Source organism: Camellia sinensis, chromosome 8, assembly GCF_055761805.1.
Source record: "Camellia sinensis isolate YWXY chromosome 8, ASM5576180v1, whole genome shotgun sequence".
Taxonomy (NCBI): Eukaryota; Viridiplantae; Streptophyta; class Magnoliopsida; order Ericales; family Theaceae; genus Camellia; species Camellia sinensis.
Genome location: NC_138968.1, coordinates 9,368,729 through 9,384,090, shown reverse-complemented (window position 1 = coordinate 9,384,090; position 15,362 = coordinate 9,368,729). Strand labels below are relative to the sequence as shown.

The following is a 15,362-nucleotide window of genomic DNA, read 5'->3' as shown; positions in this document are numbered from 1 at the left end:
CATATCAACAAGAGTTGTCCAGGAAATATAACAAGACGGTGCACCCCAGACCATTTAAAGTCGGGGACTGGGTTTTAAGGAAAGTGATGGGCAACACTCTGGTGCCGGGCGAAGGCAAACTAGGGGCAAATTGGAAAGGGCCGTACAGGATACTCAGTCTGGCGGGCAAGGGGGCATACCACTTAGACGACCTGGATGGCAAAAGCATACCTCGGTCATAGAATGCAGCCAACCTCAAAATGTACTATTTTTAGTTTTTGTCTTTCATATGTAATTTTTTGTGAAAGGACTTGTTCCCCTTTACTTCTGAATGTAATACTCTATTCGAAAATGTAATAAAAGTGAATTATTTTTGCTGTGAAAGTTCATTTTTGACATTTTTGCTTCACGTTTTAGCCGAGGTGATTACCCCGGCTAAAAGAGTTGATGATTTGTTCAACTCTGAATTTTTAGCTGAGATGAATTACCTCAGCTAAAAGAGTTGATGATATGTTCAACTCTAAATATTTAGCCAAGATGAATTACCCCGGCTAAAATAGTTGGTGATTTGTTCAACTCTGAATTTTTAGCCGAGATGAATTACTCCGGCTAAAAGAGTTGATGATTTGTTCAACTCTAAATATTCAGCCGAAATGAATTACCACGGCTATAAGAGTTGGTGATTTGTTCAACTCTGAATTTTTAACCGAGATGAATTACCCTGGTTAAAAGACTAGTGATTAGTTCTTTGAATTTTCTGCCAAGATGTTTTATCTCGGCTAAATGGGTTGATGACTTGTTCAACTCCGAGATGTTTTATCTCGGCCAAATGGGTTGATCACTTGTTCAACTCCGAGATGTTTTATCTTGGCTAAATGGGTTGATGACTTGCTCAACTCCGAGATGTTTTGTCTCGGCTAATTAAGTTGATGATTTGCTTAACTCCAACATTTTCGCCGAGATGTTTTAGCTCGGTCAATCGGGTTAATGTTTAGTTCAACTCCAACATTTTTGCCAAGATGTTTTATCTCAAAAAATCGAGTGGATTTATTTTATTACATTTTGCCGAGATGTTTTATCTCGGCTAATCGGTTGGTGGGTTCAACTTCAGCAATTTTTGTCAAGTAATGAGGTCAGGATTCTGGCCGAGATGTTTTTCATGCCGAGAAGAAATAGTAGGCTTGCAGAATTAACAACAGCAAAACATTGCAAGAGTACAAGAAAAACGAGACCTTTTCATTGATGAAGAAATGTACATAAGGTGGGGCAAGCAGCCCAGTTACATTTTCAAAAAAAAAGAAGAAAGAACTAAACCAGGGGGAAAAGTCATCCCCGGTGCCCTCCGCAACTACCTCAAAGTCAACCATGGTGGTGGTTTCTCGGGCGCCGGAATCAACCTGGTCGGCCTTCTTTGGGCGGCCCGCTTCCTTCGCATTCTCCTTGGCGTCATATTCTACCTCTTCCTTGGCCTCCTCTTGTAGAGCATTAAAGACATCGTTCGCACATGGCACCATGTAAGCCGGGAGAAAGGTAGCGGGGGGAGAGGTAAATACCTCGGTTTCAGGACCCTGGCCGAGCTGCTCGCAAGTAGCCTTCTAACCAGACTTAAAGAATATGTCCTTGGTGGCCTCGACCTGCTTGGTGTAGTTGTCTTCGACCTCTTTGAAACCGAGATTGTTTGCCTCGTCCACTTCAGCTTTCCTCGATTGCTTTAACACTTCTAGCTCATCCCGGAGAGCGTCTCTTTCCTTCTCGGCGGATCCAAGTTGGCCAAGGAATTTGCAATTGTTAGCGTTTGCAATCTCCAAAGAAGCCTTTGACCGTCCCAGCTCGGTTTCAAGGTATTTGACCTGGCTGGCGGCGTCGGTCACCTTTTGCGGTCCATCACAAGGTGTTGTTTCTGGATGGCCTGCAAGATGAGAGTTAGGATAAGAATAACCGTGAAAACACTTGGACCAATTTGAATAAACAGGCATAGTTCTTACCCGGGTCATAGACTTAACCGAGGATTTAATGAGCCAGGTGTCGGGCACATGGTCGCTGCCGGTCACGTCACTCGACAAGAGTAGGGCTTTTGTTAGGTCAAAAGCCAGGAGATATTCTTTGTCGCCTTTGACTGAGGCGTTGGCCGGGATCTCCTTACCTCGGTGCTTCAACAGCGGCTGCCATGGTGGCGTTGGCTCAAATGTATCTACAGGTTGCTCGGTGCTCAGCTCTGCAATGAGCTCGTGTGACAACCCTCGCCACTGATTACTGCTAAACTGTGACTGAACATGATAAGTAACTGGTTAGACTGAAATTCTGAACTGATTGTGTGTGTATGTTGTTTTAGTGCGTTCCTATCTATTTGCCATTGATTTATCTGTTCATGTTTTAAGTTTCAAACTGTAAATTGAAGGCCTTATCGGCGGCCGAATCAGAAATTGACTGGTATTTCATGCTAATTAGAATTTATGTGATTTTATGGTAGGTTTAATTTAAATTTGATTTGGAACAATTAAATAAGATTAAATAAGGTTAAATTACATTAGTTTGACTTTATTACCAAATTGCCACTTACTGGACAATCCTAGACCATTCTTTTTCTACTTCCCTCATGGTTGATATGCCATTCATTTCCTCTAGAGACCAAAAACGTGAGAGAGAGCTAGAGAGTTGGAAGCAAGCTTGAGTTCATCAAAATTTGCTTGAGAATTAGAAGAATTGAAGAGTAGATTGCATAATTGAGCTTCTAGACTTGGAATTGAGGACCTAAGGTAGGATATTTATCTTTTAGTTTATGAATTCTAGTTGGTTCTTGCATGGTTCATGAGTCATTAGTGATCTAATTCAAGAATTGGTTCAAAATGTTGAATTGAGTAGTAATCCATGCATGCATGTTTACATTCTTGGATTTTAAGGTTGTTTTCATAGAATCCACACATGCATGTCCATATTTGGGTTATAGTTCATGAATTCATCATGTTTTTGAGTGAATTGACTCATTTGATCAAGTATTTGAAGCTTTGATTTCAATTGATTACTTGCATGTTACATATACATTATGTTCATGAAGTTTTGTTGGATTTGTGTTTAATTGAACTACCTTTGGGCTTTGATTTTGCAAATTGATCTTTGAAATATGTCATATTATGAGTTTTAAAGTGTTTTCCAGAAAATTGGCTCAAAAGAATCAAATTTGATGCTTTAAATGTTGAATTTGAGCTTGGAGGTTCAATCTGAAAATTCCAGATTTTGGACCCACGCTCGAGTGTAAGACTCCACGCTCGAGCGTACACTCTGAGTACATGCATCCCGATCGAGAGAGGAAAGTAACGCTCGAGCGTGAAATGCGTGTATCCAGTACTTTTTATATGTTTACAGTCCCCTCGAGCGAGAGAGTTCATGCTCAAGCGAGGACCTGAGTCTCACGCTCGAGCGTGGATCGAGCGCCCATCGAGCGTGATTTTTATGCATCCAGTACTTTTGCTTGAGTTTATAGTCTGCTCGAGCGAAAGAATGCATGTCTGCTCGAGCGGAGATCCTTTGTCTGCATGTCCGCTTGAGCGTAGAAAGCCACGCTCGAGCGAGACCCCTGTTTTCTGAAAATTTTGAAAAGTGTTTTAAAATGCATCTTTGCATCCTCTTTCCATCCTAGGCATTCCTCGGCCATGTTTAAGGCATCTTAATGAGGATATTGATGTAGAACCACACCAAGACAAGATAGGGACTAAGTCATTGATTCCCAAGTGTGTAACTTAGTGTGTGTTCATTCTGTAACTGTGTAGAGTTGGTATCCGAGGACGCTCACTAGCGTCTCTGTAGCCCAGTACTCTGTGAGTAACAATGTTGTAAAGATATGTTCAATCATGAATATTTTTTGAATGATCAACTGTACTACTTTCTGAAATGATATTTCTTACTAAATGAATGTTTGTCCTACTTATGAACTGAATTCGTGGCATCCATAGCAATCTACTATTATTGTACTGTTACTGCTATTGTTACAGAGATTTCTGTCGATTCCCATTTTTGGAACCATTACTGTTTACTGTTATGATGGCTATCAACTGACTGTTCGGTCTATTAAGACCTACTGTACTGTCTTGCTATTGGATGTACCACATATGCCTGCTATGGTTTCTAAATGACTGATATGACTGTTTAATGACTAAAATGACATTCATTCTTAACCTCTTTACACAATTGTTATTCACTGGGCTTTAGCTTACTGTTTATATTTATATGTAGGTGTTCAGGCACCAGATCGATGCTAGGAGTGTCGGGTTTACTCCCTTTTTGTCAAGCCAACCATTGTGCCTCACCTCGAGGTTCCAAGTGTGCTCAAGCTAAGGTTATTTTGGGGTGTTTTAGATTCTCCCTGTTTCTGTTTTGTATAGACTGTATGAGACTTGTACTGTACTGTCATGGTAGGGATTTGGTCCCTAACCTGAATGCCTGTATATGATGTATGTATATACTGTTATGGTTTTGAATATGAATATGTGCAGAAAAATCTTTTGGCATTCAGATTTTCACAGCTCATTGGACATCTTTTATTTACTGTTTTGGCTTCCGCCAGCCCCTGTACTCTGTATTACTGTCTTTACTGTCAAGCAGGCCATCGGTAATCACAGATTATTGGCCGGTTACGGTGCTAAACCCATAGGGGCGGGTTTGGGTCGTGACAGCTCAGCTGTTGGGTCAGTGGGCCGAGGCCTTTTCTCGGCTCTGCGACTGTCTTTGCTGGTCTGCGTCGCAGCAGTCGACACCAAAGCAATCACCGTCCCAGATGTTTGACCGGCAACAGTGGCACGGTGAGGTATGCTTGGCACCTCGGTGGACGTGGCGGTGATCAGATTTTTGATACATCTCCGTTTGGCCATCTCTTCTTCTTCGGTTAACCAGATTAGTGGCACGACTGGTAGTGTCGGATCGGGTGGTGGAGACAGTGCTCGGAGAAAGTCTGTAACTCTACTCCGACGGGGAGCTGTGTATCTATAGCTCGATACATAGCCGAGAAGGTTGTGGCAATCTCGGTTACGATACCGCAGGGCAGTTCTGATGGCAGCCTCGTTTAGGTTGTAGTTCGCTTGCAAGGCTTCGATAGCTGCAAAGGAAAAAAGACATTAGTATAGAATAGTAAAGCAAGGTAGTTTGATCGAGCTGTGAGCACGGCTTACATGTCGAACCGAAGTTCTTGCTGATGTACCAGCTGGGCACATCAACTGTTTTGTAATTCCCTGATACTCAGAAAAAATCGTTGTCGTGCATATCTTTATCTGGGGTGCCGGTTATAAGCTTTTCCTTGCCCGGTATCTTTAGGTAGTAGTTAAGCCCGTCGCCTGTATGCCCGAGGGTGTACTGGCGTAAAATCTCGGCTAATCCTAGGTTCAGGCCAAGCCGGTTGTTCAGTTCGGTTACCTCATTTATTAGTCTGAAGGTGTTGGTTGAAACTTGTGTTAGCGCTTGCCTGGTGCGCCTCAGGAACTCACACATTAAGGGTTGAACCGGGAAACGTAGGCCGCCTTCAATTACGGAAAGCACGGTGAAGGGGCATTGGTCTAGTCTGCCTCATGAGGTGGTGTCCTCTGCATCGAGCTCGAGATGTACGTCTGCAGGGACGCCATATTCTTCCCGGAGCGCGGCTAGTGTGACCGGCGTGTCAACGAGGAAGCGGTAACGCCCCATGTGAAGCCGGCCTGTTTCAGCACGGCGATTTTGGTTTGGCAAAGTTTAGTGCATTGGCTGCTCGACCGTTGAGAGCCCTAGTGCTGGTGTCTGGCCCCCTAGGACTCTGCAGTAAAAGTCAAGTGTGAGTAGCAGCGCAGTTGCGCAAATGAGCTCCACTTTAACCCGGTCGCAGGAAGTGTAGCAGCACCTCGGTCACTATTGTGTACCCAGAAGCTCAGTCGCCCAAGCGGACCAGATATTAGCCCGGTCGAGCGACCTAGCATTCTGTCAGACAAATTCCTACCCAACAGACTGCAAACTTGCTCGGTTCTTGTATTTTTGGGGATCAAATGAGGTCGGGGAGCGCGGTTTGCCCTAGATCCTCGCGTGTTCATCACAGAAAATGAAGAACAGTCGGGGAAGAAGGGACAAGGATAGATCTTGGGGATTACGTCCTAAAATCTACTCGCTATCGTGCCCTAAACACGACTATGACAATCGCAGACCTAGAGGACATGAGTAACAAATGAAGAAAAAATGGAAGTTTGAGAACTTACTAGTTAGGGCATTGACGGTAACTCGAAGCAGTGGGACGGAGGCCCTCAGCGGCGACGGCAGTGTGGAACGTACTTGCGTAGGCACTCTGATCTCAATAGAATGAGTAAGGGCGAGAGCTCTCGATCGCAGGTTGGTTTTTACAGAATGAGATGAATAGCGAAGAAGAAATGAGTAAGGGGCAAGTAACGACTATAAGAAGGAAAAAGGAGCGCCAAAATTCCAGTGTGAAAAGACGGCATGGGGTGGCCGTTCGAGGCCAGTGAGTAAGTAACGCGTGTCCGTCATGAATACAGCGTCAGTATTGAAAAGACGGGTTGGTAAGTTGAGGCGCTAACCGAGCAAGTCAAAGACCGGGCATAGGGCTCAACGCGGTTATTGTTTTGTGGCATGCGGCCGGGCAGGAGGACGACCACGGCCGAAGCATGTAATCCCAGTCACGCTTGCGCGGACGGAATTAAGGGGCAATTGAGAGGGAGATTTCATAATCCTGCCATGGGTCACAGTTTTGGCCAAGTTGAAGGAGGTCCGAGCGTGTTTGGGTCGAGCTGGGCTAGGCTGTGCCGAGGAAAGTTTGCTCGGTTGAAGTTCCAGACCTTATCCAGCCGAGATGATTCTCTGTTAGCCTAGTCTCCATCGGTCGCACGTTTAGATTGGCGAGTGAGGTCCTCCGCGGATCAATTCAACGAAGCACAAGCTCGACCGTAGCGGAGTGGTACTAAGCTCGGTCGTAATGGAGCCCGGTGAAGAGCACTGGTCGTCTCGCATAGTAGCACGGTCGTAGGAGGCTGGGTTAGGGCCGCCGGGCTGTCCATTCGTGCCAATGCTATTTGGTGGTTCAATTAGGTGGTGTTAGCTGAATTTGAGCTGATGCGTGGGGAAATGGAAAGGGAGAGCAGGTTCACGCATCAGACAGCGAATGGATGCAGAGGCAAGCGGAGAAGGTATATAAGCATGCCTGTGCCCCCCATGCTTGCAATGGAACATCAGTCGGTGAGAGAAACTTTAACATTGATCCAGCTTTTCTCTCTCTCTCTCTCTCTCTCTCTCTCTCTCTCTGAGTGTGTGCTAACTTGACCGTCGGACAACACACCACCGTTGTGTTCGCAAGTTAATCAGATAGAAGCGGAGCTTGGACGCAAGGAGTACGGGCGTTATCGAATACTTATCCCCCGTACACAAAGTTATCAGCATATTTGACTTTTGTAAAAATAGAAACTAATTTAATGAAAATAAAAACAAAAATAAAAACAATCATCCATTACATGATCATCATCAAAACACATAATAAAAATTAATTTAGTAAAATAAATAAATAAATAAATGTGTAAAATATTTATCAATTTTACATAATTTTATCTTTGATGGGTAAAAATAATTTTTTAAAATTCAAAAATATTTTTTTGATATTTATTTTTGTCAAATTAGTTTATATTTTATCAATTGACGACTTGCCCTTGAAATTGAGCAATTTATTTGAAACAAGATTCAAAATTCAAGGTCAAATGTGTCACAATTGAAAAGTCAGAGATCAAAGTGATACAAGTTCCAAACTATAGGGGACTGTTAGTTTAATTCGCCCTATTATTTATGAAAAAAATTAAGTTGATTCGATAATCATATTGTGTTTATCAATAAAAAATTTAAAATAAAAAATAAAAAAATGATGCAATGAATAGCTCGGATTGGGATGGCAACAGGGGCATTTTTGTTTTTATTTTTTAATTTGAAAAATGGTTGGGAGCACTAATTAGGTGGCAGTAGGTCTCGCCATTAATGATGTGATGTTTTGGTCTTGGAGTTGTATTTTTTTTTTTTTTTTACTTTTTTAATGCATTAGTGCTATTAGTGGTGATATTTTTAATGGGATGAATCATTATTGTTTTAATTTTGTTCTGGTATTAGGTGTGTATTTATGATTTTAAACTTAACTTTAATGATATAATTTCATATTTTATCATTATCTTGACAATTTTGACCTACTTATCCTTATTCTTTAGCTCTTTATCAATGCTCTCTCAAATGTTTTGTTAATATTAAAATCGACAATTATTTTTGGAATATTTATTAGAATTTTTTTTTTAAATGTTTGTATCTCAATTAGTCCATAAGATATTCTTGTATTCCAATAAGTCCTATTATTTGAACAATTGATCTACCAAATCTTAATTCTCATATTTAAAATATTTTATGGACATTCTACCCTTACAAATATTTTTTGAACGGTTAATAATTTGGTAATGTGTGAATGTTCACATTAACAATATGAACATTCACACTGACATATTAACATTCATATTGATGGTGTGAACATTTACATTGACGATGTGAACATTCATATTGACGGTGTGAACATTCACATCACGAAACATTCATACTGTAAATGTAAATATTATTAAGGGTATTTTGATAATTATGTCACCCATAGAACTTATTGAAATATAAGAAAATAATGTGAACTAAGTGGAACATAAGTAGGTAAAAAGAGATTTATGAAAACGTGCCCGATAATCAAATCTGGTAATTTTGCCATTTCTAAGCTCAAATCATCAAAATGAGACTCGAACAACACCCTCTGATCCAACCAACCCTTGAGTAAATATCTTGTATTCTTAAAATTTATTATTAACTGTGTACCGATATAATAATATGGGGTCTAATAATTATATGGTCTAAAAAACAAACAATATGGTGGAATTATAGGTGGACACACTGATACATGATGCACCAGACCTACTAGATAATTTATGAATTCTATCCGGGAACATATATGAAACATCTGTAATGCAAGTAAAATAAGACGGCTTAGAGATTGGATGGAAAATTAGACTATTTTTATTAGAGATTTTAAAATTGTATTATATGATAAAATGTTATAAAAATGAAACTGTAATAATGTGCTAAGATTAAATTTACTAACATCTTACCCACCCGGCAATGATGGAGAAGAGAAAGGTGACGATTGGGACGAGATTGAGGAAGTTTACCGCGTACGAGGCTGTGGTGTCCCGTAATCCATAGTAGAAGAATACCATAGTTATTGATATCCTGCATCATCCGTAGCATCCACAAAATCTTTAGGTAATAAATTTTATCCTTCTAATATTGTCATATTGTACTACCATTAAATTTGATGATCATAATATTATTGCAATCGATCTTAATGTTGCGCCGATAAGTCATTAGACATTGAGGGAGGTAATGTTGATTAAATAGTGCATATGAGAGGACAGAGATGAAATCAGAAATTTAGGGTAGAATAAAAAGATTTTGAAAAATGATAAATTCTTACCTAAGCATTACAAAAAATAATCAAATCAAATCAAATCAAACCAAACCAAATCAAGGCTTGAGTCCTATCAAATGGAATCAACTATATGAATCAATTCTTCTCTATCAGAAGTAGGAGCAACACGTCACTTACAGAAAACCACTTAGCATTTAATCGATTCAAAGTAGAATTCATATTCATAAAGAATCCGAGTGGATTTTTTTACGTGTTGACTGCTAGCTACTTAACACACAACCCTCCTCCTTTACACAAGCTTAGGATCGGCGATGTCGATAAACATTATGAAAAATAACAATAAAAAAAAATTATATCAATATTTTTTTAATTTAACTCAATTATTATACAATTTTGAGCTATATAATTACGATCTTAGTACCAAAAAAAAGAAGGAAAAAAGGATCTTAGGCTCCATTTGTTTTGATATAAAATATTTTTGTCAAATATATTTTACTCATTTTCCGTTGTTTGGTTGGATAAAAAGTAAGTAAAACATTTTTTAAGGAAAATATTTTTGCAATATTTTTTTCAAAAATGATTACCTTTAAAAATTTTGTAAATCAAATGTTACAAAGTTGACTCTCAGAATGCCTTTTTAAATAAGTATCTTAACTCATTAAAAAGTCATAAATGACACTTTATTGAATTAAAATTTCTCTTTTAGGCAATGAAATATTTTTGTTTCAAGTATCAACCAAACACCAAAAAACAAAAACAAAAGCTTCTCTGTTTTTTTGTGTAAAATCAATTTATAAGAAAAAAAAATTGTGTAAAATATTTTACGTCGCAACAAACAGAGCCATAGTGTAATATTTGTTTGATTGTTATTTTAAATAATTTTATTGGTTGATATAATTTGTACAATTAAGAAAATATACTTAAATGATTTTTATGATTGAATAAATAATAAACAGTTATAAAAATTAAATCAATATAATTAATACATTACCTGATATATGAAATAGTTTGGGGTAATGTCATAAATATTGTACAAATAATTCATAAAACTCATAAAATAAAATGTTGATCAAATAATTTTTAACAAAAATTTAAAAAAAATATATAAATTATATTTATATTTTTAGACCTTGTAATGCAAAAAATATGTTTAATGAAAATATTTAATATAAACAAATACAATAGAGGATGAAAAATAAATGGAGTAATTATTTTTTATGTAAATCCCACATGAAAAATGAATCTAGATTATAAATTACTTTTTGTAGCAAATTTTAATAAATGGAGTAATTCCTTTTGTAAGATTAGAAACTTTTCTCAAACGTGTTATGCAATAAAAAATGTTAGCAAAACACGAGATTCTTCAATTTAATAATATAATAAGTATCATATTTAATAACTAAAAAAAATATATAACATTTATTAATTTATATAGTAGCATTATTCAAAAATACATTGTTTACCCAGTTAATGCGTTCATGAAGAGCCAGAAGCAAACCAAGCAGCTCAACTTCTTTCCTTTGCCTCTGCAATTAGATTAAGGACACACCATTTCAATACTTGTACATGTAAGCAGAGAACTCGTTTATGCACGGAAATTAAACAAAATAAAATCTTAACAAGAGTAATGCTATATATATTAATTAGTATATTATCAGATGATATGGCATAATTTTAGAGATTTTGAATATGAGTTGTATTACATATACTAATTAGTGTACTAACATTAGTTATGACTTTATTATTGACTCTACTCATTAGACAAATTATAAATACTAAAAACATTTAAATTGTGCCACATCATCAATTAGTACACTAGTTAGTGCACTAATTGATCCATATAACATTAGTCTTTGGGTATTTGAAATTTGTATTAATAGGTGGAATTAGTAATAATGGCATAACACTAGTTGATGCACTAGTGTGTACATTAATTGGTGCATGTAGCACTACCGTAAAAATATTTGTGTTTAATATTTTCTATATAATAAATGCAACTAATAATTTTAAGAGATTAGTAGAAACGACTAATGCTATATGCATCAATTAGTGCACTAATTAGTGTACCAATTGATGATGTGGCATAATTTAAAATATTTTTGGTATTTATAATTTGTATAATGAATGTGTTCAATCATAATGTCATAATTAGTGTTAGTGCACTAATAGTACACTAATTAGTGCATATAACACTATTCATTAAAAATAGTTTAATAATCGAATTTATCATTTAAAGATAAATGTATTTAATGCGCAATTTTAAGCGCGTTTGATAATTGAATTTGTACTATTTATATTCTTGCATCCTCAAAGAGAGATTTAAATTTTAAAAAATAGATATTTTATTTATATTTGATGGTAAAATTTTAAAGTTCTTATATTTATGTCAGTATTGAGGTATCACTATTACTCAACCAACACTATCAAAATCACTACCACTATATTACTACTGTCATCGCCACTATTACTTCACTACCACACAATCACTATGGCACCATCATTATCCCAGCCACACCACTATTACAATATCATTAATGCCACAATCACTATTACTTTATTATCACTACCGTTGCTAATAATATTAACACTCCCATCCTCTCCATACCACAACTATCGACATCATTACCACACAACCAATACCAAAACCATCACTATTACTATCACTACCCACCATTACATTGTTGCCTCCATCGCAACCACTATCACTTTACTACTATCTTGGCAATTACCGCAACTATATTATCAATATCACACTATGTAATAACAATATAACAATGAATATGACAACAATGGTAGTTATAGGGACCTTCCATATTATGACATCACCATCACAATCTCCATTGTTATTACTATTTGAAAAAAGACTGCGACCCCTTTTGAAAGCCACCCCCACGACCCCCTTTGAATTTTGATTGGTCAAATTATTATTATTTTTTTTTTCTGCTCCCCCACTCACCAACCCCCACGTGTGTATGGGGGTGGTGGGGGTGGGAATCTGTGGGGGTCCTAATTTTTACCACCACTACTATCATTATCATCATTACAAATCATTATCCGTCACCATATCACCACCATCTCATTGTCACTAGTATCTTACCACAATTACTACCATTTTCATTATCGTGGCCGCCAATACCATTAAAATATGACTAACAAAAAAATAACATAACTTTAAAAGTAAATATATAATTTTTTATTAGAAAAAAGTTTCTTATAAAATTGTGTGAAAATTAACTATGAAACAAAAGTTGGCATATAGTTAATGAAAAATGTTAGAGACCTCAAATGTTTTATTAACATTTTTATCAAATATTTTATATGGGTGTAGAACTCACACCATATAGATTCCATGTAAATCTCATACTCATGTGAGATATCTAATAAAAATATTGGTAAAATATTTAAAATACCTAACATTACTCAGAGTTAATTAATAACTTAGTAGGTTAGGTGGGGTATATTGAATGTAAGATATTTTTAAAATGTTCATTATTAAATTTATGAGAATGGGGTATATAATTATTTTGTGCGATTATATGATATGTAGTTAAACATGATATTATATTTTTTTTCTTATGAATTGAAAGTGAAAAAAGAATCGCAGGTTCAAGCGGATATTAATTAGAAATTCTTGAAATTTGATTTAAAAGGGAGTTTAAAATAGTTAATTAATGTCCAGTAAAAATTGCAATCTATTTGAAAAAAAAAAAAATGTTGAATCAACATAATTTGAGGCAATCCTTTTAGAATGATCACCAAATATGACAATGAATAATAGATAGATAAATGAATTTTAGCAGAAAAAAATGTTATGTTTGATAAAAAAAAAATTGAAAATGTTATGTTTGATAAAATTTAATAATAATGAAAAAATAATATTGATTGATTTTGTTACTTTGTAACATGTGTATTTTTAGATTATAAAATATGGAGGGGCACTGTTCGGACATGTGGGGCCATCACGGGTCCCGTTTCAATGATTCAAATCGTTTATTTTGTCCGATATTTTGTGTATTTCATCCACACAAAAAATCAGATTGTTTCGATAATTGTAATTTATTCAATTTATCGCATTTTTAATCAAAAAGAATGTACAGTTTATTTTTAAAATACCAATTTTTTCTTAGTTAAAAACACAATAAATTGAATAAGTTACAATTATTGAATTGATCTAATTAGCTTTTTTTTTATTCACCCAAAAAAAGACCAATTTTTTGGTATGGCTATACAAAGTGCATAACAAAATGAACGATTTGAATCATCAAAATGGGACCGATTTGGATCATCAAAATGGAACCTGTAGTGAATCCCACATGCCTAAACAACACCTTCAAATTCAAAATCTGGATCGGAAGGGATCCTCCTCTATAAAATATAACTTAGCTTATTTTTTAGAAAATATCATGATTTAAGGGAATTCGAAAAACATTTAGTGGTCAATGAAACAGTAATGACATGCATTTGGTACTTTGAATTTTGGCAAAAAAGTTAGTTTTCATATAAAATGTTTTTAAATAGTTAAGTTTAAATGTCAAATATACTACCACATTAATCATATTACCAATGATCAATTATTCATTGACATGTGTATTTTTATATTTTTAAAATTTTAAAAATTGAGAAAAATAGATTAGGATTTCAAATGGTAAATTTATTTTCAAATGGTTAAAATTAAGAAAAATATGCTAGCACAACGTTGTTACTTATATAATAGTATAAATAAACAAATATATTAACATTTTGTTTGGATTGAGGGCCTCGGTAAAAAGGGAAAAAAAGAAAAAAGAAAAAGAAAAGAAACTGTGAGAAAAACAAATCTTTTAAAACTTTTAAGTTCTGTTTTCTCACCAAAAAGTGATGAGATTTGTAAGAAAATCAAAATTACTCTTTACAAAAAAAAAATTACCATTCCAAATATAAAGCAAAAAAAGAAGGGACAAATATAAAAAAATTCCCATGGTTTAAGCATTATAACAAAACAAACTATGAGTTTTTAATTTTGTCAATTTAAACCTTAGTAACACAGATGAAAAAAAATATTTTTGTTATTAAACTCAATATAAGTATACATAAAATATCTAAAATATTATTTTTCATTAAGTTTAATGATTAAAATATCATTTTTTCTTTGTTTTACTTAACGAAAATTAAAAAAAAAAAATGATTCATATTGAAAATAAATCAAAATTTAAGAGTTTAAATTGAAAAAATAAAAAAATCAGTATTTATTTTGTTATAAAAGTCAAATCTTAATTATTTTTTTTTATAATTTTTGGGGGAAAAAAAAAACATATATAGCATCTTTCAATCAGTATTCATCCCCCACAAAAAAAAAAAATTTATAATAATTTCTCTACTTTCTTTTTTCACCTCATGATTCAAAGGAAGTGTAAACAATGCATGATATATAATTACCTGACTATATAACAAGACAAATACCTTTCGAAGAAGAAAGCAAAAGGAGCAACACATACAGCACCCACAACATGACGGTAGGCCACGAGAGCAAAAATGAAGGTACCCTCACTAAGTACAACCCTAATCAGCAGTTGCAACACCGTTCCGAACACTTGTACCATTAACATGCTCAAAAATGGTCTTGACTCCTCTACCCATTTCTTCAACCCCATCTGTGTGTCTGTCTGTGTGTGAGAAAAAAGAAAGTAGACACACTGCCCAGCGTTTGAACTGCCAATAATGTGAAGGGTTGAGATGGGTTTAAATGTAGTTGGTTAATCATAAATAAGATACAGAGATTTGTTACATCTGCCACTATTGGGATTACATTACCAAAGATTGTAAAAATTTAATGTCATATCACTAATTAATAATAAAATTATAAATAAAAAATAAAAAAAATTTAACTATAAATCCTATTAGAAAACTTATAAATCAATAAGCCTTTAGTATTCTTGTGTCCCATTTTTTT

General features: G+C 35.4%; 1 protein-coding gene across 1 annotated transcript in view; it reads right to left on the bottom strand.

Annotated features, from left to right (window-relative positions):
- The window catches only part of LOC145796812 (WAT1-related protein At5g64700-like), a 37,639-nt gene extending 22,576 nt beyond the window's left edge, over positions 1-15,063 (bottom strand). The window contains exons 1-3 of the mRNA XM_082882017.1: positions 14,873-15,063; positions 10,897-10,959; positions 9,118-9,234 (exon numbers count right to left, since the gene is read on the bottom strand). Coding sequence (XP_082738143.1) covers positions 9,118-9,234; positions 10,897-10,959; positions 14,873-15,063 — 371 coding nt within the window. The remainder of the gene's footprint in view (positions 1-9,117; positions 9,235-10,896; positions 10,960-14,872) is intronic.
- Positions 15,064-15,362: the final 299 nt, after the last annotated feature.